This window comes from Aphelocoma coerulescens, chromosome 4 (assembly GCF_041296385.1).
Source record: "Aphelocoma coerulescens isolate FSJ_1873_10779 chromosome 4, UR_Acoe_1.0, whole genome shotgun sequence".
NCBI classification, from domain to species: domain Eukaryota; kingdom Metazoa; phylum Chordata; class Aves; order Passeriformes; family Corvidae; genus Aphelocoma; species Aphelocoma coerulescens.
Window position 1 is genome coordinate 20,417,835 of NC_091017.1, and position 25,876 is coordinate 20,443,710.

General features: G+C 43.6%; 1 protein-coding gene across 23 annotated transcripts in view; it reads left to right on the forward strand.

Moving 5' to 3' along the window:
- Positions 1–25,876, forward strand: part of ADGRL3 (adhesion G protein-coupled receptor L3) — a 492,473-nt gene that overhangs the window by 404,111 nt on the left and 62,486 nt on the right. For 22 of the 23 annotated variants that reach the window (XM_069012991.1, XM_069012990.1, XM_069012994.1 and 19 more), the window contains 4 exons: positions 12,508–12,691; positions 13,507–13,629; positions 15,835–16,043; positions 16,722–16,898. In XM_069012991.1, coding sequence (XP_068869092.1) covers positions 12,508–12,691; positions 13,507–13,629; positions 15,835–16,043; positions 16,722–16,898 — 693 coding nt within the window. The remainder of the gene's footprint in view (positions 1–12,507; positions 12,692–13,506; positions 13,630–15,834; positions 16,044–16,721; positions 16,899–25,876) is intronic. The other variant, XM_069013008.1, reaches the window with a different exon arrangement.

The window sequence follows — 25,876 nt, forward strand, 5'->3', positions numbered from 1 at the left end:
GACAAAATCTCTGAATTTTTTTTCCACAGAAAGTGGAAAAAAACACAAGAAAGATCTGACAAGATTTATCTGGCCATCTGAATGAGCAGGACAGTATAGAGATGTGCAAGTAAAGAATGCAAAACTGCTGCTCACAGAGGTATCTCCAGACCAGCTGGACTTTGCTTACAGCATGTCATTCATGCTACTGCCACCTTCATTTCCTTAGTGTTCCTTCTTCCCCTTTTACACTTTCAAATTCAGAAACAATTCAAAATGGCACCACTCGGCTGAGGGAGGAGGTAGGATCGTAATGAAATGCAGAGTGTCTCACAGAGGGATGTAGGAAGGAGGAGAGTGCTGCAAAAAATGTATAGGGTAATGAACATAACACCCCGTGAAGTTCACCCAGGTCTGGCCTGTAACCAACAGGCTTACGTTGTGTTTGATGTGAACAAAGTCAAGCCCCAGTATTTTGGAAGGACCTGCTTGTGGGCTTTTCACAAATGGGACCTCAGGTTATCTTATTAATCCTGTCACCTTGCCTTATAGCATTTGCTCCAGTGGTTTTTGTATAAACCTGTTTGTATACTATGGGTGAGTTAGTGCTGCTTTAAGAAATGTGAATGTTTTACCTTCTAGTCTCTGTCTTTTGCTTGTGAATGTTGATATTGTTCTTATGGGTGGTTGATCATTATTTATATGTGTATGTGTAACATGCATAAATGAACTCTGTGTTTCTGGAGGGGGCTGTCTGTACCTGCATTTTCCTGCAAAATTCAGCTTCCTACAGTTGGTACTGACTTTATTTTGTGAGCATGTTTCATTTAGCAAATGGGATTAGATGGTCCAGACTTCTAGGACGTTAGAAATAAAACAGTACCCCTCTGTGCTGGCAGGCTGTTTGTCTTCCTTTTGGAAAATGTCGTGAGAGAAAGTCACCTTTTTCCTTTCATATACATTAATGGATAAAGATGAGTTACAGAGTTACACCTCCCTTGTCTAGGATCCCGAAGAAAGCAACTAGCAGGCGCTGGAAGGAATTTAGGAAAGTTTGCAATGTGGTGCTTACTCCCAAGCTAGCCTACCTTGTGTACTGCTACCACTGGAAACATGATGAGACTGCTTTGACTATGGGCTGCACAGTCTTGTTGGGGACATTGGGTGCTACCTGATCCATAGTTGTCCTTTCCCCTGGCTGCACAGGCATTCTCCACAGAGTCAATGCGCACTCCTGCTCTTCTGTCTTTTGTAAAACAGTAGCGATTGGTGAGTTTAATATACCTTACAGAAAGCTTGGCCTTGACAGAATAGAGCCTGAATACTCTGCAAAACTTCAGCTTACCCTCAATTTCAAGGACTCCTTTCCTTTCACTTGGAAAGGTTGCTTGTGTGTTTAAACATTAATCATGCACCTACTTCTTTAGTAGACGAAAACTGATGAAAGCTCATTGCTTGAGCTGCTAAGTATGGGTATGGGCAAATCTGGTACATATATTGAAGAGGACAGTCTTGTAAAAGAGGGCTTGAAGAATGAATTAGATGACCTAATTGAACCTTTCCAGCTCTGCTTTGTACTATATGGAGGTAAGGTAATGTATCTTGACGTATTTTCATACAGTATGCTTCCATTTGGAAAACTGTGTGGCTAAAGTCATCACAAAATCTAGTGAGGGAGAGGTTGTCTGTAATAGCAATTAGATGTGACTGCAGATAGTCCTGGTACAGGCTACTCGTCCTTTACCAGGCAGTGAAATGTCTGGGCTGGCTGAGGGAATTTAGCAGAGGTTTTTCAACTAAAGTGGTGACACCCTGGGCTTTGTAAAGTCAGTGGAACATGGGAAGTCACTGGGACATATGGCATTGATGGCAGAGAAATAGAGTATTCAACTTTGCTGGCCTGATCTCCTTGTGCTGATCCCATTATTGTGAAGAGCATCCCTGGCTGAATTCCCTGGGCTGAAAGTGTACCTTCAATTCTGTGTTCCCTAGACAAAGGAAAGTGCGGTACAAAGTTCATGCAAGAAGTGTCCAGGAATTGTAAATATCTAAAGTTCTGTTGAGGAAAGGTGGTTTTGTGGAAGGAGGAGAGTGACCTGAGAAGATAATAATTGCTAAAATCAGTCTTACTATTTTCTTTGGGCTTACAAATTTAAGTAACCATGACAGAGGCCCTGTAGTGATTGGTGTATAAAGTCCTCTTAAGCCCAAAATAAATGACTATAAATAAATATACAAAATAAATGAATATAAATAAAATGGATGGAGAAATTTTGCAAGTTGCGCAAGCGTAAGACTGGGAATGCATTATCAGATTATCACCTCATCTCTTTGGGTACCTTTAAAAAAAATATGGATTTAACTTGTTCATTTTCACAGTTTTGTTGAGTTAAAAGCTCAGAGATTTTATTTACTCGAGATAGAGGTTACAAATGCTGCTTTTTCAGTTTCAAATGTGGTAAATGATCTTTTTTTGTCTCAAAAATCCAACAAGAACCAATCCGGCAGGTGGCATGATGAATACATATTAATATAATGACTGGACAGTTGCTGGAAGATTTTTTAGTCATGGTGATATTCAAGAAACTGCTACATGGGTTTTAATTTGTGATACTGATTAATAGCTGAGACTGAGCTGACCAAGGTGGAAATACAAGGTGTCAGAGTGGCCTCAGCAAGGTGCTCTGTTAGCAAAGAGGGTGGTGGCCTTTTGGAGAGCAGAGGTTTACATCTCCTATGCCCACTTTTCTGAAGTTCTTGCACTCTGCTTTGGGAAAGGAATGGAAAAGTCATCATGTGGGAGAATGAGTCACAATGGGTGACGCATTTGATTAGCATAGCTTAGTTTGGTGACTGGTCTGTGATGTAAGCTGGTATGAATTTTCTGTAATGTTTTTTCAGAAATTATGTTTGTTCCTTTTCCAGAAGATTTTCTCCTTAAACTGTAGCACTGGAATTGTAGAAAACAGAAATCACTTGTCTTTTGGGGGTTGTGAAATTGGGTTTGGTGTCACGGATTTCTTCCGTGCTCCTCAGCAAGTGTCATGTGCTCGGTATTTCTCAGCCCCCTGGTTTAAAATGCCATGGATGCAATTCTCCTGTCCTCTAGGAATGGGAGATGGGGTAGTGAAAGAAAAAAAAAGGCTAAGTACTCAAATAATATAGTAAGTGAGGTTGTATTAAACCAGAAAACTTAAACATGGGGAAAAAATTAGAGAATTTTGCTGATTTAGTAGCTGGAAAACCAGGTTTTATTAAAGCTTCATACCACACCCATGCTGGCATGTACATGCATCTGATTGCAAAATCTGAGCTCACCTGCTTGCTTCACTTGGATTTGTGGGCTGGAGCTCTGGCGCAGCAGGAGGTGAATGAATTTCCCTGTGGTGCCAACCAGAGGCCTCTTCCCATGTGAAATTGCATGCTGTGTTTGGGATGAGCATCTCGGAGGACAAAAACTTCACAGAGTTCCTATTCTTTTGGTTTATTTTTTAAAGTCAGTATGAATGGCTTTAAAGCTGGAGGCTGGTGAATGCAACAGAACTGTGAATGGCAGCTTTGTGGAAAGGATGGAAGGAGGCAGCAGAGAGTTGCTTTTGCAGCAACTTCCTTGTCTAATGGAGCTTGCTGCTCTTGGTTCCTGTCATCCTCTGAGCTGCCCTGTAAATCGGCTTGCCCTGTTTTGTAATTCTGGGCTGGTCTGGATAGCAAATGGAAAAGATTATGGAGGTGCCACCTGCTCCTTGGTAATTACAAGAGCTTCTGGGTGCAGGTGGCATCAGAGCCATGCATGAAGCCGGCGCTGAGATGCTGGCAGGCTCCTGGTAGCAGACAGTGGCAGGTGGTTGCAGAGTTGTCCTTCTGGTTCTCCTGGAAGTTTTCTGAACACTTCTTGTTTGAAACATGGGCTGTTTAAATTGCTGCACTAAGCAAAAAATGAATGGCTTTCCTCAGAGGATTGAAGGCATTAAGTTTAGAGCTGAGCAGAAGAGACTTTTTTTTTTTTTTTGTGCTAACCTAGTAGTTCTCATCAGATAAAAGGTGCATCTGGGACTTAGCCAGTACTATTTAAAGTGGATTAATTCTGTTTGTCCCACTTCTCTCTTGCTTGCATGATTGGTCCCAACTTCCATGAAGACTAAATGAAAGAAACTTGCAGCTCTGAGAAGGAACACAAATTGAATTATGCCGTGTTTGCTTGTGTTCTTCTTGTGCCTGTGACAAGAAAGACTCTAACCTCCCTTTATATAAAAAGAAGCAAATTAATGAAGGTTTTCAAGTTTCTTGTTTGGTTACTTAATTGGCTGTATGACAAAGAGCTCTGCAGTGTGTGTCAAACAACTCTGAGAGTTCTCTGATGATCTGTGCATTTCTTGACTCCTGATGCTATTCTGCACAGCCTGTCAGGTGAGGTATCATTGTTAAAGTGGCTGGAATAAATTGGATAGCAGTGAGCATACAATGTTGTATATTAACTATAGCTACAGGGAGTACTTTTAGCTGCTTTTTCAAGGGATCGAGATGTTTGCCCATCAGCATCAAAGTGCCTAAAACTTTCATTTAATATAATTAAAAGGACATCTGAAAGAAGTGTGACTTGCAGCGAGGTTCTGTGGTTTGGTAGTCCTTTGTTAAAACTCTGTGAACTTAATATACTTCACAGCTTGAGAAACCTGCACTTGATTTGTGTCAGCAAGAGTGAAACTAGAAATCCTCACCCTGCATGTTTCTGCTGCGGTGAGCCCGTTGTTAGGGGATAGGAGGATCAAAGCAGCAGCCTTGGGTTTGTGACCAGACTCCAAAATTCTTTGCATAAATGCTAAAAAGGAAGGTGACCCCGCGTTCATCCACCTACAACTCAGCAACACCTATGGCTATGTTCTCACATGGCAAAACTGAGAAAAATATCTAGTGCTTTCTATGTTGCTCTGTGCTTACTCTCTGCTTTAGGCTGAGTCAGTCCTGGTATCTGGTGTCACTGGTAAAAATCGGAATATAAATTGCCATAGGGAGCAGCAGGAGATGTCCCTTTGATTTGAACCATTGGTGGAAAGGATGAGTCTCACAGACTCCCCAGGAGTTTCCTTGAAGGCTGTGGATATTCTGTCAAAGAGGCATTTCTGATGTGTGGCCCATTTTCCTTTCTTGCTACAGCCTTGCTCACTTCCCCAGTGTAATTACTCTAGCTGTTGCTTGTATAGTTTAAAATCCCAAACAGTAGGGCAGCAAATACAGATGATTCATAAATGCAGCTCTCAGCTTATTCTGTGGGGAAGATCTCATTAGATGAAATAGATCCTATGTTATTTCCTTCTTCCCAATCAATTCCTTTTATTTCAGTCCTACGGATGCCTTCTGACCTTAAAATATTCTTCCTCGTATAGTAAGTAAAGCAAAACCATAACCTGTAATTTGTAACCTTGTTCTGTTTCTCATATCTCCTATTTTTTTTTGCGTGCTCCCATTAGGAGATTATTGGTAGTTCAAGGCCAAGCTTGCAATCCTTGCATACCTAGTAAAAGACCATTAATTCCATAGTTAAGCATTTTGTAGATGGCCTAATTTTAATAAAGGTCAGTGCCTTTCTTCTCACTACAGTGAGTTCTCAGCACTGCTGGAATTCAGGCCATTTCTGAGTCAGTACAGTTCCTGTGGCCACAGCATAAACATTTGCTGTATAGTTGAGGAGAGAAGGTTGCATGCTCTCTTGGGAGCCTTTGCTCTCAATCTGTGGAGCAATTTTAGAAATTCCTCTGAATGGTCATGGGAAGTTCTCTTCTTGCCTTTGCCATGAGTAGTAGGCTCTGTCTCAGTTCACCAACACTGATACCATCTGTGTCCAATCACCACTCTGGTACTAGATGTAGGCTAGTGCTTCTGGCTTAGTTTTGAAGGCAGAAGCAAAGATTAGCAGTAGATAGTCTAATGATTTATTTGTTTTCAAGCACTCACTGTGGCTGAGCTCCTTTCAGTCTAAATATGTTTGTCCCTTCCATTGAATGCTACAACAGTTTTGTGATGACTGTGTGGCTTTTTAAAAAAACAATAGACAGTGGCTGGGCTTCCCTGTAAGAAATTGTCTCCAATGTGCTTACTGATGCTTTGACCAGAGACAAATTTTGATTTTGACTTAAAAGAATAAATGGCAAGGAAAAAAAAAATCATCCAAGAGAGAAGAGCCTTGTCAGACAGATTTGAAGGCACTTCTCAGCTAAGAAGTAGCATTTAATGCCGTTATGTAGCCAAATGACATTTTCCTTGTTTAGGAAGCAGAAGAAATGACATGTGCATCACTTTCTATCCTGAAGTCCCACACAGTGGATGAATGTAATCATTTGATTGATGACCCCTGTGTAGTGGGATTGGAGTGCTGTTCATTTGCCACTCTAAAATACGTGTCATTTCCTCAGCTGGTCCCTTTCAATGGAATAACCTTTCTGGAACCATTTGTGTACTCACATCCATGCTTTCATGCTGGCCCTATCCTCCAAAGGACCCATTCTACCGTACCAGGTACATTCAGAGTTAATGGGAGTTTCAATGTACTGGTGCTTTTTCTGGCCAGAGGCAAGAATCAGACAACTTCCAGCAGAACTTGCCAGCAAAACTTGTCATCAATGGCATTGATTGTGCCTTTAACTCAATTAGTTTGGAGGCTTGCAAATATTGATAGCTTGAGGAAAGGGTTTGTTTTAGCACTGGGTGTTTAATAGGATTACAGAGCAAAACCAGCTTTTCTTGAGCAAAGAGGCAAGTAAGCTTTTTTCAAGGACCACTGCCTTCCAGTCGGAAAAAGGGAAAAAAGAGCATAACATTGTGATCATCGTACCATATCAACATTTCAGTGCATCTGCTCTCTGGTGGGTTTTTCATTTGCACTGTGAAGTATGGACCTGAAAGGGGTTTTGTGCATTTTTTCTCTGCTGATTTGCCATAAAACCTCAAGCTGTTATAAAAAGTGGGCTAGTTATGTGTCTGCATTTTTCAAATAACGACAACACATTTGTTATGGAGCAATACGGGGAGACCTCAGGGAGGACCAGAAGCTCAGGCCATAAGCACGGCCTGAGGCTGTGCCTGTGTGATTGCAGACTGAGCACTGCTGTTCTCAGAAAGGGTGAGCAAATCTCTTTGGATGAGTCTGTGCTGGCAAACACCTTTGGCACAGGGGTGCCAAAGCACTGCTTGCTTCATGCACCAGCCATGGTTTTAGCCTACCTATGCAAAGCCTCATTGCTGTAACTCCTTATATCCTAATTTTTGAAAGTGTGCTGCATGAGATATTCCTGTGAGATCAAGGAAGTGTTAGCAGTATGAGATGGGGCTTTAGAGGTTGTAAAATTCAGATGTTTTAATTAGAGATGTCATTGCAAAAGTGGTACTTTAATATGCCCTGTGCCACTGTCCTCATTCTCCCAAAGCTGCTATAGGAGGTAAGACCTTGATGTAAGCTTCATGCTAAATAAAGTGTACAGTGTGTTCAGTCTCTTCTTAAGGAGATGCTCCTTTGTAAGGAAGGACAAACTGCATATTTGAAAATTACTCAACAGAAGGAATCAACCGATATTCCCTGTAGGATCTGCTGGTATTCACTTGCCATAAAGCAGTATTTTCTCCAGCTGTAGGTTTGTTGAGATTTTTGATCTTCCATCAGCTGCTCAGCAAGAGGCCAAAATGAACAGTAAATGTTTAAAGAGGTCCTAACTCTAGGAGAGCTGCTGATCTTGTAAGGGTTGCTTCTTAGGGTTGCTGTGCTTAAGCACCATAGCACATTGCAGCCTGGTGCCAAATTTGGCAGTGAGCTGAGTGTCTCTAACATCCAGTGATTTTCAGTGTTGACTCCCAGTTAAAGAGAGATTTTACATTGCAGAATCTGTTTTTATCAAAGAGTGGTGTCTTGGATGTTGGTACAGTGAGAGAAAAATATAGTATCACTGGATGCATACAGAGTTCAAACCTCCTAGATTTAAACTGTGTGCCATAGATCCAGGTACTCTCACCAAACATTTCTAGAGGGAAAGAGAAAAATAAATGAACAAGCAAAATTCAGTTTAATGGAATGTAGCAGCTATCACAAAGGAAATCAATGGGATATGTACAACTGGCCTTTTAGTAATGTATAATTACTGTAAAGCTCCTAATTAGTTTCCTTTTTACAATGCATCTTTTAATACCAATTTGTAAGTGTCTAAGAAGGAAGGTTTACATTTCGTTTCTTTTTTGTAACCTCAGGATAGAATCAAGAAACCATGAGCACATGCCCTTATTTGGGAAAAACCTCCCTCTGCAATTTATTAACATTTATTTGCATTGAACATACAATCTGTGGTGCTACATAACCACATAATGAAAGGCATCACTGTCATGGGATTTGTCTTTTGTGCTTGGCAGGGTCTTGCTCTTCTCTCGATGTCCAATTGTAGTCACTGCTGGGGACATGAAAGGGCCACCGTGTCTAATATTCTGTGACCCGGGATGGTTGGTCTTTACAGGCTGGTAATTAGAGGGTTTGGCTTTGCATGTGTAGAGACCCTGACATCACAGAGAGCATAAAGCTGTGCTACGTATCTCAGGACAGAAAAACGGGAGGTCTGCCTTCTTGGCTCCCTTCTGCCACGTCCTTCTTCCCTCATTTGATCTTAGCCTACAAGCAATCAAGCTATGCTTTATGAAAATTCCCTTGATCTAATTTGAATTACTTTTGTCCTTCTCCTGGTGCATCTGTGTGCTTGTGATGTGTACTCGTTACGTCCAAGCAGGCACAACATTGGTTTGGTGCCTTGCTGTGCCTGGTGTTAAGGTATGTTTGGGCTCCAAGCCCCACATTTTTATTTTGCAAGAAACTCAGCTGAGCTGCATTTGGAAGAAGGATCAGGCAGGGGAACAAAGGAAAACCACAGCAGAGGGAGTTCCTTAGCTTGGGAAGCAAGGACAGGGTCTTCGGTGAGGTCATGGAGCATCCTTTAATAGGTGTTGGATTCTTCATGGATAGGTATAATCTCATGTGATTTTGGGCACCAAAATGGGAATAATCCTTGGGGTAGTTTCTTCTGCTTTTGGTGGGGAGAGAAACTAGACAGTATCGGGGCTCCCTGCCTGGCTGTATGCTAGAAGTGGTGGGATGAAAATAGGTCAGAACTTTCTTATCTCCCTGTGAAAGCTCCCACCTTTATCAGGATCCCCAGGGGTCTCAGGTAAAACTTACCAAGCCATCAGCTCCCAAGCACACCTATCCCATGCCTTCTGCATTTTGAAGGTTCTCTCTCAGGGCTAACCCTCTTCCAGCTTGTCACCGAGAGGCTTCCTGGGGGTTGGCACAGCTGTTTCTTCTATGCTGGAGCTTCATCAGACCACAAAGTCATTGGCCCAGGTGCCAAACCCACGTAAATCACAAAGACTCAGCTTGAATGTAAAGACACAGGCCTATCCTTGTCATGTGTGCCTGCTTTCCCACAACTCCCACTCCTCTGCCCAACTTTTCCCAGTTGGCATCTACGTCTCACAAGGCACTGTTGCTGTAACAGCTGTTTTGTTTCATTTAAACACCTACCTCAGCTCCTGTCCAAAATGCAAACATTTCATTAGCACCTCATCTCCTTGGCTTCAGCCCACAGCACTCGGCCATAATGAAGTGCTGCACTCAGAAATATAATGTGGGGAACACTTGATTAATGCACTGAGACAGGTGAGGGGAATGACCCTCTGGGAAAAGCTGGGGACTAAATTAATCTTGGATGTAATGCCAGCAAAGACCGTCTACCAGCTTTGTTCAGATGCATGACAAGGACCTGACCCAAAGTCCTTGGAAATCTTCCTGGAGCTTTTGCATTTGACCCCAGGCCCAAAGTGATGTGAAGTGGCTGGTTTCAGGTTAGTCACTTCAGGAGGATGGATGCTCAGCGTTGGGTGGGGAGCGCACATGGTGCAGGAAGCGGCACATTAGGCGTAATTGGCGTTCTCTCTCAAACTTGCATGCACACATATGTGTACGTTTAAAACAAAAGAAAGAATGCATTAGATAAAATATTTTTTCTGGGGGAAAGTCTTTGCAGCAGATGTTTCACTGTGACACAAATATTTCAGCATCTGTTTCGTATTTTGATGAATAGACATTACCTTTCTGTCCAGAGCCAGGAGCTGGATCTGCTGCAAAGATGTTTTCCACCATTCGGATATTGACAAAAGTATGCAGGATGTTGTGTTAGCAGGGAATTTAAGACACTGGTAGGAGCTGAGCTAAATGGAAGTAAGGCAAACTATGGGGTAACATTGAAAGGGGAGAAAAATCCTCATTTTCTGCTTTCCATGCATAAAAGGTCTTTACAAGAAAACACTACGTTGTGTAGAAGATGCACCACAAAAAAATAAAGCTTTTTGGTCACTGGAAAAGAATACCACCTATTTTTTGCTTGTGAAGAGATAAGCTACCAAAGTATACTACAGAATTTTATGAAGAGCTGCAGAGATCAGGCTTCCCTATTCTAAAACACAGAAAAAACCCCAGATTTAAATGCTATGGATTTTTAGTGTTTCTTCTTGACTATTAATTTCAACCAGCTTGTAGTATGTACATAGTGAATGTGCTAAGATAGTTTTTAGGAAAATTATAGTTTAACAATCAGTTAAGAAAATTGATTTATGGTTATCAAGTTCCACTTAAGACCAAATGAGTGAGGGATTCTAGTTCTGGATTGTAAAAGCTTGACAGCAAAAAGATGATTGCAGTAGTACTAGGGTACAAGTTTTCAGCCATTTCAGTGGTTGAAGCATGGGTTACTCCATAATTAGGGAAACCAGTTTATGAGGCTCAGGAGAAAAGTTATCTATTAGTCAAGGAAACAGGGTAGTAGATGCCAAGGGAAGGGAAGATCTGTTTATGGTACAGGAGAGGTTTGGCATAAGAACAAATGAGTTAATTGACCATGAATAAATGTAACTGTGAAGGTAGGAGCTTTGTGCTGGCAGAGGAGCCCAGCTGTGGTGCAGTCTCCCAACAGGATACATGATGGTGTGAGAAACCTTCCAAACTCAACGAAGGTTTGCTGGGATTAAAAGCACCAGCAGTGGCAGTTCTAGCTGCCTTTGCTTCTCCTCGAACCTTGCTGTAATTGAAATGTTTGTTAAGGTCACGTGGATATAGCAATAAATTCTAGATTGATGTGATCATATCCTCCCATTGCTCATTTTCACCTGACCGTGACTGGTGAGTGAGTCAGGATGCTCCACGCTCTCTGTGCCACGTGTTGCTATTGCAACACTCCTGAGGGCTCTGCTGGAGAATGGGCTATGCCATAGCTTCTTTCCACGCATGGGTTTAGCAACGGTATCAAGAGTAAATGCTGAAGTATTCCCGTGAAAGTGAGCCCATGGGGCACACTTTAGGCTTGGAAAATGTTGAAGTCCCATGGGACTGTCATCAGCTTGCAGAACAGAGGAGTGGGTTTGATGCCTATGTGCTCAGCACACAGAAAATTATTATGAAAAGCAGTTTCATCTTGAAGGGGGGGGTTGGTTTCTGCAGTCAGCATTAGCTGGCAGTGGAGGTGTTTCTCTGTGGGGTAGGCCTGCCTGGTGACTAGACCCTAACCAGCTGAAGAAAGCATGATCAAAGTAGGGGTTTTTTTATTCTTTTTCTCTGCACAATCAGTTCTATCAACTGGTACAGCTGGTCTCATTAAAAAATGTTAGCTGAAAAGTGTTTGAGTCAGCTCTGGTTAGTAACAAAGCTGAAGGTTTAGGCTGAGAAAAGCCTTCAGTTTGGGTAGATTCTACTGCAGTAATTTTGCAGTCATGAGACCAGTACAGTTCCATGTGATCCTGTGTGTGCATCCAGATTAACCTGTGGGAAGTTATCCATGGGAGAGCTCTTTGTGCGTGGCAGCCCAGGGCAGAAGGTGCACTGTAGGAGGGACTGAAGCTGTTTCCGCAGGGCTGGCTCCTTCCTGAATGCAGTGATTTGAAATGTACTGTCTTATCTAAATCTCTACGGGCACCTGCTGCTGCTCTGGATGAAGTGGTATAACTCAGCTATCTCTGTGTCTTCATGGCTGCCTGCCAGAGGTTATGTGGAGGGAAATGTTTTAGGGAGCGTGGCTTTTGCAAATACTACATACCTTCCCTGAGTGCCCCAGCCCTACTCTTGAGTTCTGGTGCTGCAGGTAGCAGAAACCTGTGTCACAATGGGTTTTGAAATATATTTTCCAGCATGTTTCCTTAATCCTCATCGTCCTCCTGCCCCTCCTTCCCCACCTGCCCTAATTCCTTCTTTTTCCAAGCCCAGAGCTGATGATTGTGGAAGCAGGAAAGCACTATTCCCAGCCTGCATTTATAATAAAACCAGTATTTCCTCCCTGTCCCATCTGATGGTGTAGAAGTTGGCCTGCTCCATTGCAGGCTGCCCTAATGGGTGGGGGAAGGAGATGCTGTCATCACCCTGTACACTGATGTGTGTGGAGGATGGGACTAAGCACGTGAGAGGTGCTTTAGGCTTGCTGGAGCCTTTTCTCACTCTGCCCCTCTGCCTTGCAGGCCATGGTGGAGACAGTGAACAACCTCCTGCAGCCTCAGGCTCTGAACGCGTGGAGGGACCTGAATGCAAGCGAGCAGCAGCGCGCGGCCACCAAGTTGCTCGACACAGTGGAGGACAGTGCCTTTGTGCTGGCTGACAACCTGCTGAAGACAGACATTGTCCGGGAGAACACTGACAACATCCGTAAGGGACAAATCCCATCAATACCCAGAGCAGCCAGTGGAAGAGTGAAGCCCAGCTTTGGCCTTGGTCCCTAGATTAATTGGAGAGCGATTTGTTAGATATGTCTTGGGCCTTTGTCTGAAGGACTTCAAAGTCTTTGCAAAAGAGCCTAAAGGAATAAGGCAGCTCTTTACCCTTGAAATCCCATGGAAAATGAGCACCTGACCTGCCTTTATTACTCCTGGCTTTGAGGGTATAATCTGGGCTAGAGCAATGAGAGCACTGCTTCACAGGGGGATTGTTCATCGTAAGGCAATTGTGTTTCATTTCATACAAATTTGTGTCTTTATTCAGCTGATTGTTGATTTTAATTAAAAAACAAGCATGATGGAAAGCACCAGCACTCCCACTGTGCATATGTAAAATGAGAACAACTCTTCTTTCTATTTCTATGAATACAGATCCTGAGCACTGATAGCATTTACAGAAAGTACCAATTGCCAGTGGCAAAGAACTAGTATTCTCAGATTTTCATTTTAACCGTTGTCCTTAATATCCTGAGGTTCTTGTTTACAAGAACCGGTTGTCTTTTGTCTTCCACAGAGAGTAGAATTTATTTGCACTCTTATTTTTTTTTTTTTTAATTAAATTTAAAACTTCTTCAGGGCAAAGATTAAAAAGAAATAGGAGCCCAAACACATTCTAGCATGCAGAACTGTAAGTTGATTCCCCTGCTCTCAGCTGGTCTGGAGCACCATTTTGTAGCTTTGAAATACCCTGATGAAGATCATTTCAGCAGAGATTTTTTTCTTCGTGTCTGTCTCTCTTGCAAACAGAGCTGGAAGTTGCGAGACTAAGCACAGATGGGAATCTGGAAGATCTGAAGTTTCCCCAGAATATGGGCCATGGGAGTGCCATTCAGCTGTCAGCAAATACCTTGAAGCAAAATGGTCGAAATGGTAGGTCTGGCACCTCAGGCCACGCCAGCCTCATGAGGCAGTCATGTCTTAGGCATTGTTTTGTGTTTAACCATTATAAGTAAACCATTAATTGCTATGTTAATATTTAAATTAACGGGTAGCGTCCTTTGCTCGTTCCCTTGACTGCAAGCTGTGTTGCCTGACTGGGAATGTATTATATTGCTAAATGATTCACAGCCTTCAAAAGTATTTTGTGATGGTAAAAATGCATCAGATCCTTAAATTATGGGGCTTCTGGGGCACAGTGCTGAAACCAGAGAAGTGCTTTTAACTGCTGTTGTCTGCAGTAGGAGGCTTCAGATGGGATAAGAGGCTCATTTGGGTAAACAGCTTCACAGCAGGGCACCGTACAAATCTCTGAAAAAGTAGAGGGAAGAAACAATAGTAGCAAATACTAATAATGAGCCAACATGGCAGAAAAGGTTGATTAACTGTTATGAGTCTAAATCTTTAGTGCCTTTCTGTATCTTATGAACCTCCTGATACAGCATAAATTTTAGATGATGTTATATGTAAATGGTCTTCAACCTGCCAAGCCGTTTATTTCCAGATCAGGAGTTTGAGCAGGCACATTTGTTGATCTCTACAGCCTCACCGTAGACCAACTTCAAACTCATAGGCTTCTACTGGGCCCAACATGCTCCTATTTCTGGGTTCCTTTAAAATTTAATCTGTTTGCAGGGGACAACAGTCATATACAGGCTTCGGTCACTGCAGGCAAAACACAGAATCATAGAATGGCTTGGGTTGGAAGGGACTTTTAAGATCATCTGGTTCCAACCCTCTTGCCATGGGCAGGGACACTTTCCACTAGATTAAGTTGCTCAAGGCCCATCCAACATGGCCTTGAACACTTCCAGGGACATCCACAGCTTCTCTGGACAACCTGTGCCTCACCCTCCTCTGCATAAAAGATAAAGAACATGGAGTGGTAGGGCAGCGTTACAAACAGAGCAGATGTGTTAAAATTTCCGAAAGTTTTAGACACTATTGAGAGGAAAGTTTGGTCTGGTGATTCAGAAAGAAAGTTTTGCCATTGGCTTGCTTGACAGCACTTGATACTTTTGCATGTAGGATTTGAGGAGAAGTATTTCTTTTAGAGACAGTTTGAAACACAACATGTGTAGCAAAACTCCAGCAGGGCAGGACTTTTACTCTGCTATCAAGCTTTGGAGATTTGTAAGGATAGAGAAAGTCTGTTGGCAGCAATAAAAGGGAAGTTCTGTATTTCTAAACACAGTATCCCTGGAGTTCTGTCCAAAGCAAAACCCCATCAATTTTCACCAGCTTGACACATGCCCGGAGGTCACCAAAGAGCTACAAATAAAATTATCATAAAAGGATTTAGGTTGGGAGGAGCCTTTGGAGTCATCAGTACCTCACCTTCCACAGATGCTGTGGTGGTTCCTATAGAAACAAAAACATACCTCTCCACAACTAATATATATAAAGGCAAACTAATCGCATTCCATTCTTATTTATAGGCTGTGAAATAATGTGCAAAACAGAAGGCAAACTGGATGGTTTCAGTTAAAAACAGTTGTCTGATAGACTCAGTTTTCTGCAGGCTCCCTAATGGTGTTTTTCTGGTTATCTGGTTGGCAAATTAAGAAAATAAATGTATTTTTAAATGAAATTTCTGCAATTTTGTTTTAACTGTCATGTGAGATTGGAATTGTGTTGGAAAGATTTTCATTTCTTCTCACAGATTTGTCCGTACACTTTTCTGAGATAGTCTTAATTTATTAACAGACTAAATTATAGTTTTATACTGCATCTGTGCAACAGGCCAGCTCAAAACATGTTTCCCAAGTATATCCAGGAGAATAAAGTGGTGTCAGGTGGGAAATGGACCACCTGGCCTCTTTTTTCTGAAGCCAGTTACACCTACTGATGCCAAAAATAAGCCCACCTTCCCCGTCTGTCTTCTGTTCATCCATTTGCTTATAAAAGTTTCTTTTGGAAGAAGCAGCTCTGCCCTTCTTATCCATGGACTGCTTGTTGCATCTCTTGGTGCTCACTGGGATTGGCAGGAGGTGGTTTTTCATATGCCACATCTTGGTCCTTTCATATTTTCTCAGAGAAGTTTTGAAGTTGATTAAGAGAAGAGATTAGAAGTTTAAAAAAACCAAAAGCCACCACAGTGATTCAGCCTGACTATCTAACCTCTTACCTCTCTTCTAGGTGAGATCAGGGTGGCTTTTGTGCTGTACAACAACCTGGGCACCTATCTCTCCACGGAGAATGCCAGCATGAAGTTGGGAACAGAAGCAATGTCAACCAATCACTCTGTGATTGTCAACTCCCCTGTCATCACGGCAGCAATAAATAAAGAGTTCAGCAATAAGGTTTACCTGGCTGATCCTGTGGTGTTTACTGTCAAGCACATTAAGGTGTGTGCATTCAAAAAGCACTTCTCTCATTCTTTTTGGTTTCTGAAATGAAATGATGCAAAAGTTGGCTGCTGTGAGGCCCCCAGTAGTCCTTGATTAGTTTTTGAATTATACTTTTGTTCCTTTGCACTTTGTGTTATTTATGGAGAAGGTCTCTTTTACATTGCATTATTAGAAGTAAAGAAAGTGTCTCCTTTGAGCTGATGCTCATTGCTCAGTTGCTGACACTCATCATTCTGTAATTAAAAACTACCAATAAATTAGAATAGACCATAATATTATTTTACATGGTGGCAGGGGATGTTAGAGGAAAGTGGAATTGCAGTGAAAGAGGACAGCTAGTCCTCCCGTTAGCCAAGCTCAGTCATTGCAAAAGTTGATTGCTTAAAGAAATTAATTTCTCTGCCCTGCAATGCAAATGAAGTAGTCTGGTTTTGAAGAGCTGGATTTAGTCAATGTCTGAAATTAATCAAGACCAAAGAACCAAGTTTGCATTAGCAAAGAGTGCAGCAACAATCTAACTTTCTCTGGTATTGGCAAGTAATACTTGACATATAAACCACTGCTGATTATTTATCTAAAATTAAAGGGTGAGAGTTACAAAGAGCCTCAATAGTGCATTTAGAAATCTCTGAGAGCCTATCATTGTTACTGCATTTATTAATTTCTTCCTTGCAGCAGTCAGAAGAAAATTTTAACCCGAACTGTTCATTCTGGAGCTACACAAAGCGTACAATGACAGGGTATTGGTCCACCCAGGGCTGTCGCCTCCTGACAACTAACAAGACACACACCACGTGCTCCTGCAACCACCTCACCAACTTTGCAGTCCTGATGGCACATGTGGAAGTTAAGGTAGGCATTGCAGATTCCCAGGCTGCCAATACACTGGGCAGGAGAAGTGGTCAATGTGTGATACTATTTTGTTACCACTAATGGAGCTGAGCAGGAAAGTTGATGTGTGACAGTAACTCTTAAAAGTAGAAACCATCTGGTGTAAGTCTTCCTTCTGCTCTATGGTGAAACAGGAAGTAGTCACACCAATGCAAAGCCTGTCTTAAGCTCCTGGCATGGGCAGTTTTGAGCTGAGGATGGAGAGTGAGCAGGTTTAGCTGTTGCCATATCCTTTGCTAACTGGTGTGGAACATCTCCTGGCTGGGTTTTTTCTCATGGGGTCCTCCCTGTGCCACCAGGGAGTAGCAAGGTGGGGGGACAGAAGTGTGCAGTCTGCCTCGTGGGGTGCAGGTTGGGTGTCCTGCTGGCAGCAGCTGCAGATACACTGCCACACGTGTTCATGTGAGGTGCATGTGTGGAGCCAACAGAGTTTTCCTCCTTCCAGCTAGGGGGGAAGAAATACATTCTCTGCATCTCACTGTGTGACACGTGAGAGGGAAGCTTCTGATACCGTCCTGTATAGACTGGGCATCTACTTGAGGCCAGTACATGACCAGCTGGTTCCCTTGCCTGCAGTTAATGTCCGTGCCATAAATCTGGCTTTCCACATGACTATCCCCACTGGAGCTAAAGAAGTTAGTCCTGAAGGTAGATGTTCCCCATGGTAGCAGTGGTTTTGGGAGTGAAGCACACGTTTGGGATTTTACTCAAGAGTAGGAGAATGGTTGAGACGGTCCTCCATTTCCTGAGCTGCCTTCGCTGTCTTTGGTTGAGGTCAGTCTGAACTGCTGGAGAAAGAAGAGAAGGCCCTGATGCCCAAAAGATTTTGGCCTAGTCACTTTCTTCATTGTGGTGTCTCCATTTCATGTGCCTGGCACTGCAGCAAAATCCACAGCTCTGAGCTAGATATGGATCTGGCATCTTCCATGGAGGCAGAACTTTTCTGAATCACTTCCATGACCAGCATAACCACAAAAACTATTACAGTTTTAAAACTGCTTTTTCTCAAGTGGTCTTTCAGTGTCACTGCTTCGTATATTTTTGTTCCACTTAATAATCTGAAGAGGAATGTGAAGAGCTGCAATAAAATATATATTAAATAAGTATCATGCATGACAAAAGCTCTGCAAAAAAAGAAATGGGAGCCTGGGAGCACATTTCCCACAACATCTGGGTCCAACTGAGAGGGGCAGGATATATCTGTTGCTGCTGCAAGTTGTGGTAACCGTATTATTCTGGAGGAGCCAGTCCTAGTCCAGGAAACATGCCATTAAGTGTTTGTGGCACTGTCCTGGGAGATGCCTGAAGAAAAGGCCTATTCAGAGCACATATTTACAGGTTAATGGCATTCTGCAGTCCAGGTCTGGTTTTGCCAGTTTCCCTCAGCAGCTCGACTTTTCATAAGAAATGTGTGTTTGGCTCATTATCACCCACCTGGAATTAACAGATATGCCTGAGTCACTGAAGTCAGAGGTTGCACCTGGGAAATGCAGACAGTGCTCCACTCCACTGGTGTGAATGGGGGCAATCCCAACTGCGTGGTGCAGATACAGCCTGGTGCTCAATGAGCCTCTTCTCAAACTGCAAATAGGTCAGCCTTGTCTGCATTTCCCATCCAAACCTCTCGAGACAAGTAGAGCTGCTGTTATCTCATCTTGCAGAAAAAGTATATAAAACCCTTCCTCGTCCATGTTCATCCAACAGGTTGGAAAGAGCTGCAGCTGGAAGCTTCCCGAGTGCCAAGCCAGTGTGCTATTAGTTAGTAGTTGTTTCTGGGTGTTAACAAGTACCCTCAAGACTTTCAGGTCATGTTTTATCATTTGGCTGCAGCCAAAGTATCATTGCTGTAAGAGCCAAATTGGCTCCACTTTGTTGACTCTGATACAACTGGACAGCTTCCTGGCATGTCCACTTCAGTGATCATCCTGGCCTGAGGGCAAAGGCAGGGCAGGGTTTCCTCCCACCTAACACAGACACATATTTCAGATATAAATATGCAAACATTTGCAACTCGTCCCACCAGCTGCGTGTCACCTTGCTCTTCCTGGTGGCACTGTCTCTCTCCATGGTGGAGCTGGCCACATGGCTCTTGGCATATCTGAAGGTGGCTTATATGACATTCCTTATGTTATTGTAATGAGTTAATTTTAAAGTCTTGGCAGCACAATACCTGCTGGTTTGGAGAAGTGGAGGTTTAAAAAGAAATGGGGGTTGTTGTCAGTCATTGACTCATGCTCACTGCTCATAGATGTGCTTTTGAGTCATTTTCTTATCTTGTGGCTGGTTCAAAAAGGCATTCCTTGGTTATTCAATGACCTGTTAGTCTTGGAAGGATCCTTGGGGAAATGATGTTGTGTGCTTGTGCAAGAGCTCTTATGCCGGTGTTCTGGCCAGTGACCAGGATCTCTAAAAAGTGTACACACAATAATTAATAATATTCTAGGAGTTTTGCAACTGAAGCAATTTACTCCCATGATTGAGATTTGTAGTTTCCTGATTTAAGTTGTTCAAATTTTTTGTTCCACAGGGAACACCGTTTGGTGTAATGAGTATCCACAGCACCCTGCCTAATGAGACTCAAAACTGGGCCTCATGGGGAGCAGACATCATAGTCCTGCTCCTTCATCAAAAACCAGCACCAATTTGACAAGTGTCACATCTGCTCATGACTGATCCCCCTGCCTGGTAACATGGCAAGAGAGCGTGTTCTCCAGAGGGGACCTTGGTGGCCGCTCTGCGAGTTCCGGGCTATGGTTTAATTATTAGCAGAGTGTGTGTGGCAAGGTGGAGCTGGAAGGTAGCACTGCTGAGGAGGTGATTGATGGCCATCTGGCTCTCCAGAGTGAAAAAGCAATATATCTGTGTCCAAAGGGAAAGAAAATGCCACCAGCTGGCCATGGCAGCAGGGTTTTATTGGTGTGCTTGAAGAGTAGGAGTTGCTGGGATCAATTCTGGTCGTACTAGGACAGTACCTGGTTAGGAGGAGAATTTAATTTGAAGACGCTTTCTTCCTGTTAAAATAAGTTGGGCCCAGAGTTTCTTATTCACCCACTGGGATAAAATAACAGTGCCCAAGGCCAAGAGTTGGCTGTGTGCACAAGCAGGATGTATAACTGCTGGGAAGAGCAGGGGACCCTCACCTGCAGGTCCCCCTCCAGCTGCTGTCAGAGCCCCAGCCAGCATGGAGAGAGGACTGTATAAAGAGCTGTGAGCTGGATCTCGCTGAGGAATCCTCCTGGTAAGGGATGGCCTTAAGAACGTGCAGTGTTCACTGCCCTGCCTGACAATTTACCAGGAAAAATAGGAACCTCCCTTCAGAGAGAGGTTTTAAGACTTGGAAACAAATTACCATCTAGGAAGTTCGTTTGACCTGTGTTATGGGAAAGTTATTACAGTCTCATAGATATTTTGTTAAATTATGAGATGTTTAATACAGATGAGATCTATGTAAAATACCTATCTATTGTTCAAATAGGTAGGATATTTGTTATGACCCTTAAGTTCTATAAAAATATGGTGGCTCCCCTGCTATGGAACAAAGCCCATAGTTAAATAAGCTGTGCTACCTATGTAATTGCTGGAGAATTATTCAAAATTTACAAGTTGTTTTTCAGAAGCTTGTGCTTTGCATCATACTAATTATAGCAGATGCATCTTAAATGTATCATGGGAAAATTATGCAGCCAGAAAACAAGTTCAGAGGTGGTGGGAAAATGCAATTAAAAAAGCCACCCAAACCAGAGTAAGCAAAGGTACCCCCAGGGTAGATAATGTTGCTTATCAGTATGTAGTGAATGCCAGATCTTACTCCTTTTTTAAATACAAAGAGAAATGGGGAAAAAAAAGAAAGGTGTTTTGACTATTGCAATTAATAGGAAGGTTTCAGGTGTTTTTCTTTACCACAAACATGTTACACTGTACTAATTATTTGGGGAGTGGAAGCATAAGGCAAGCTAAGGAGTGAAAGGAATAAAAGTATATGAAGTCTAAGTGGAATGTAGCAGTCCATTGCCTAAAGCAGTACAGGAGGAAGCTGGAATTACTGCAGGCTGATCCTGTGTTCTAAACTTCATGTGCAAGTCATGTAGCTCACGCTGGCAAGTGCCAAGCCTTGCTGTGTGTCTTGCTACACCCTTCCTTCTGGCTGAGAGCAGGGTGAATGTGAGGACCAAGGCAAAGATAGTGGCCCTGGTGTGGTGGAACCATGTCCCAGCTGTGTCTCAGCACTGGGCGGGGTAAGACCATCACTGTGACAGCAGAAGCTGATGGTGCTGTGATCAGGCTTCTTCCAGAAACTCACATTTCTGGCAGCTTGGCTGGGTGGATGTCTACACTGAGTTTGGCACAACCACCGTAGCTCCTTTCTTGGGTTGGAGATGCTGTATGTAATCAGAGCTGCCTAAATCCAGCCAGAATGGGAGAGAAGGGTGATGCGTGCAATTATTATTCCTAAGCCTCACCTCCTCTCAACGACTGAATTTCACCTCAGCTGCCTCTCAGTTGCAATGGGGCTGGTGAGTACAATGAAAGCAGTGGGCTCTTGCCACGTGCTGTATCTGCAGGAGTGTCTGTGACACATGGTGAGAAAAAGTCTGTACCCATTTCTCTGTGCACACCTGCCCCCATATAGCTTTATTGTGGCCATGATGGTTTCTAGGACTTAGAATGGCTGCTGCTTCTGGCAGCCACTGGAAATCTATTGCATTCTGGGGAGAAGTCTGTGGGAGAGAGTTCTGCTGGGAGGCCTTCATCTTGCTAAGGAAGGCAGAAGAGGAGGAAGATGGTCTGTGTTGCACATGCAGAATATGAAGGCAGCTCTGTGGACTAAGACAAGGAGAGAATATGTGACTAAACCACCTTGTAGGAGTGCTCAGGGATCTGAGCCTTATTGTGAATGGCCAAAGTCAGAAGACAGTAACGTTTCCCGGGGGCTCCAGGTGGGAATTTTGCTCTCTTTATTCCTGGGTTAGGACCTGATGGTGCCCAGGACGGCCTCACCTTTGCAGAGCACAGAGGGGATGCATACCAGGTCCATGGGTGCTGTATTCACTGTGGAGCACAGCTGCCTACCTCCCTCGGTGCATCCTTCAGGAAGATGGAGAGGATGGATGCAAAAGCAAAGGGATCCCCCCAGCTCATATTCCTCTTGGCCACAGAAGGGGGAAATCTTCCTAAAAGCCTCTCATGCCTTCATAGCCACAGCAGGTGATGATGCCCTTAGCCAGCTTGGATGCACTGCAGGAGTCCTTGGGGTTTCCTCGCAGTCCATGTACCCCAACTGATGCTTTTGATACATCTCCAAAGCCATCTGCCTCTTCAGTAGCCCTCTGCACATAGCCACAAAGCATTACAGCCAGGTCATAGCAGTAAGTCCTCTCTCACCATCAGAGATGGGGGAAGAAGGACAGAGAGACCCCACATGGCCCCAAATAGCTACAAATACAAGAAGCAGCATCAGCAATGCACAGAAGTTCAAACCTGCCCCACTTGGGTGCCTGCCCAGCCCGGCACTCTGCCAGCTCCCACCAGGCACCAAGTGGTCATATCAGAGCTAGTTGATGACATTGTGTTTTTATTTACTGCTTGCTTATTCTTCCACCCCCAAAGATATTACTTCTTCCATTCTTGGAGGGACAGATTAGGCAAAGGAATGTGTCCTTTACTGCTGGCAGCTTGGTTTGGCTGCTGTTTTCTTCTGCTGATGCTTTTAATACGGGAGGAAATGGCTGTTCATCTCAGGGAGAGCCATTCTGTCATAATCTGACATTCCCTGGGATTTGTTTTTATTAGCTCAGCTCTGGTGTACAGGCACTGCCAGAGTTGCTCATTGATTTTCCCAACCTGGATAATATTGGGGCTGCCTGCTTACCCTGCTGTGGTTGCTACCAGTGCTCCTGTAACTCCTGCATAAATCCCCATCAGCACTCTCCGCCTACTGCTCTTGGCCCCACTGGAACAAACCCAGGCTTTTATTCCAAAGCCAGAGACCTCTCCATTCACTGGGCTTTGGGTTGGGTTCATACCTAAATCATAAATGTAAAACATACTTAATATTGAAACCCTGTCATTGGAGTGTATTGTTGTAATTTTTTTCAATTACTCCATAAATTGTTCCTGTGCTGAAAATAATCTGAGAGTCAGCTTACTCTGTGAAGCAGGTGTAACTTAGGGGTAGCAAACCTCAGTGTCTTGCATGTGTGCCATGTAGCGCCAGTCTGGAGAGCCACAGTGCATTTGGGAAAGGAGTTGTTTGGTTGATGCTGTCAGGAAATTATCTCTTGGACTGACATCTGGTATTTCTCATGGGCTCTTCTGGTTTCCCAAGTACTTGGGGAGATCACTGAGAAGTAAGAGCTGACTGTTGTCAATACACTGGTGGTCTCAGGTGTATGTTGCATGCTTTAGAGGCCCTAGGGCTTTCATTGTGCTGGAAAGATATCCCTAGGGATCTTCTGGGAACGGCAGATCTCAGAGGGTCATGATCAGTGGCACAGAGTCCAGTTGGACCTGAGCAGGGAGGTTGGACCAGATCACCCCACTGGTGGTCCCTTCCAACCTTAACCATGCTGTGATTCAGTGGTTAGCATGCACCTCAGAGCTGCTTTGTCCTCAGTCAAGGAGTGTTTGAACAGTGCTGGACAGGGTAAAGAAAAGATTTGCTCTTCTTGCATTTTTCTGCAGTTAAGGGACCGGGCTTGAAGGCTAAGACCTGGTTACAAAATCGTGATGTGCCCTGTATTTAACCCTGGAACTCCATATGCAAGCCAGGTTATGCTGCTCCCTATTTGTCACACAGCTATGGGGTGATGGCAAGGAAAAGCTCATGGCATTGGGAGAGGTTACCTCTATGCTCCTTTTCCCATATTATTCTGCTTGGTGTGCAGTAATTTACAAGTTTCAGTCTCCAGCAAAAGGCAAGTTGCCTTTTATTGTACTTGCTGGTGTACAAGCTCTGGATGTGCCTGACCTGAGGGGGCAGTTGGCACTGCCATGGGAAGGATGCCAGTGCTTATCAAGTCTTCCCATTGGCTCTGATCCATTGGCTCTGCAGTAGCACCTGAAACTGAGCATCTCAAACAGGCTGGAGTGTACCCAGCCTTTAAAATTTAAAATTTAAAGTCCTCTCTTGGACTTTACTAGAAAAGCTACAAATTCATATTTTTTTTTCCCCTGAGGTGTTTTTAAATTGCTCTTGTTCCCAGTTTATTGTTATTATTCCTTTCTATTTGTTCTTTTGTGAGTTTGTTGAGTTTGGGGAGGGAGTTTGTAATTATGGAGAAGTTGTTTTTATGGTTGTTTCCCAGCACTCCAGGGATGAGTGTTATGTACATAAAATCAGTATTATCTTTACGATTAATATTAAAAAGAAGAGCAGTAAGAGTGATAATAATAATAGTATTACAGCAATGAAGCATGTTTATTGCTAAGCATGGTGAGCTTCTTGGGCAAGCAGCCCTTCCCTGAAGAAGACAAAGAACCCAGATGGTAGGATCCCTCTCCAAGAGCAAAAACAGCTATAATTCCTGCATCACGTCTTAAAGTCAGCAGAGTTGTGGTATTGTGATAAGAGGTGCAGCAGCTGGGACTTGTGAGATTGATCTCACCTAGGGGAAGAAGTCCTTGGAGGATTTTCCCTGCACCATGCTAAATTTGTCTTGGGATGGATGAATCTGGCCATGTCTGGGTGGGGTGCATGCATCTGGCCAGAGTCTGCCTGGTTTCTTTCTCCCTTCATCCGCCTGCTTTAGCTGCCTTGTCCTGTTGTCCAGCCCAAGAGCTCTTGGTCCATTCAGCCAGGCAGCCAGTCTAATCAGACGAGGGCTTGTGCAGGGAGATGTTCTCCTGCCATTCCCCTGCAGCCTCAGACAAAAGAAAGAATGATTTGCAAGGTGCAGGGTTTGCATTAACATTTTTCCGCAGAGTTAAGAGGGATGGATGAGCTGGAATGACACTGAGATAAAGCAATGTGCAGCTGCCAGGGAAATGATGTGCTTCATCTTGTCAGGTTTCTGGACACTGCTGGATGAGCTGGCTGGAATAGGCGTTTCTGTCGTGAGCCACAGAAAGCACACAGTGATTTCTTGTCTCCCTTTTGGACTTGTGGCCTTAGTTCCTTAGGTATTGGAAATACTTGGAAAGAGTTGCAAGGGGGTTTGGGCAAAGGAGCCCTCCATCTCTCCACCTCCAAGTCTTCCTGGAGAGAAAACTTGCAGCATAGAAGAGATGGAGCAGAGAGTCACTCCCCATCTTTCATTATCATTTGATGCCTATCAGTCACGCTGATAAAGCCAAAGAGATGAAAGGTTTGAGATGTTTCTTGCGGGTGCCAACATAGCAGAGTGTATATTGGGAATGGCCTGACATTTGATGTGGCTTTACATTGGCAAGCAGGCAAAGAAAACAGATAAATTATCACCTTTTCCCTCCATCTGTCATAAGCTTTTATCCCATGGAGAGAAAAATGTTTCCACTTTGCCCTGGCTTTTTGAAGTGTGGCACTATTGTATTTGCCAGCCTACATAATGCCCAAGTCATCGAAATGCTAGAAGTGGCAGGGAATGTGATTACCATTTATAACACAACCTAGTGGACTACAAAGCTTGGCTTCAAGCTGCTCTGGTCATTGTAATATGCCCCCAGAGATTTCCAGGCAGTCTCCCCTCAGCTCATTGACTCTAACCACTTACACCCAAGCAGTCATCTCGTAATTCGCCATGTATTTCTCATGTTTTATTTACATTTTGCAAAGTAATGATATCTATAATTTTGCCACATCTGGTGGAAGCTTGGGGATTTTTACAGCCTGAATTAGGAAGAAGGTGGTGGGATGGTCTCACCAGGAGGGTCTCATCATGTGTCTCCTCTTTCTGTGAGGGACATGCAGTGTAAGCTCAGGAGCAATGCAGCAGTGTTTTGTCAGCAGAGCCAAGGCTCACCTA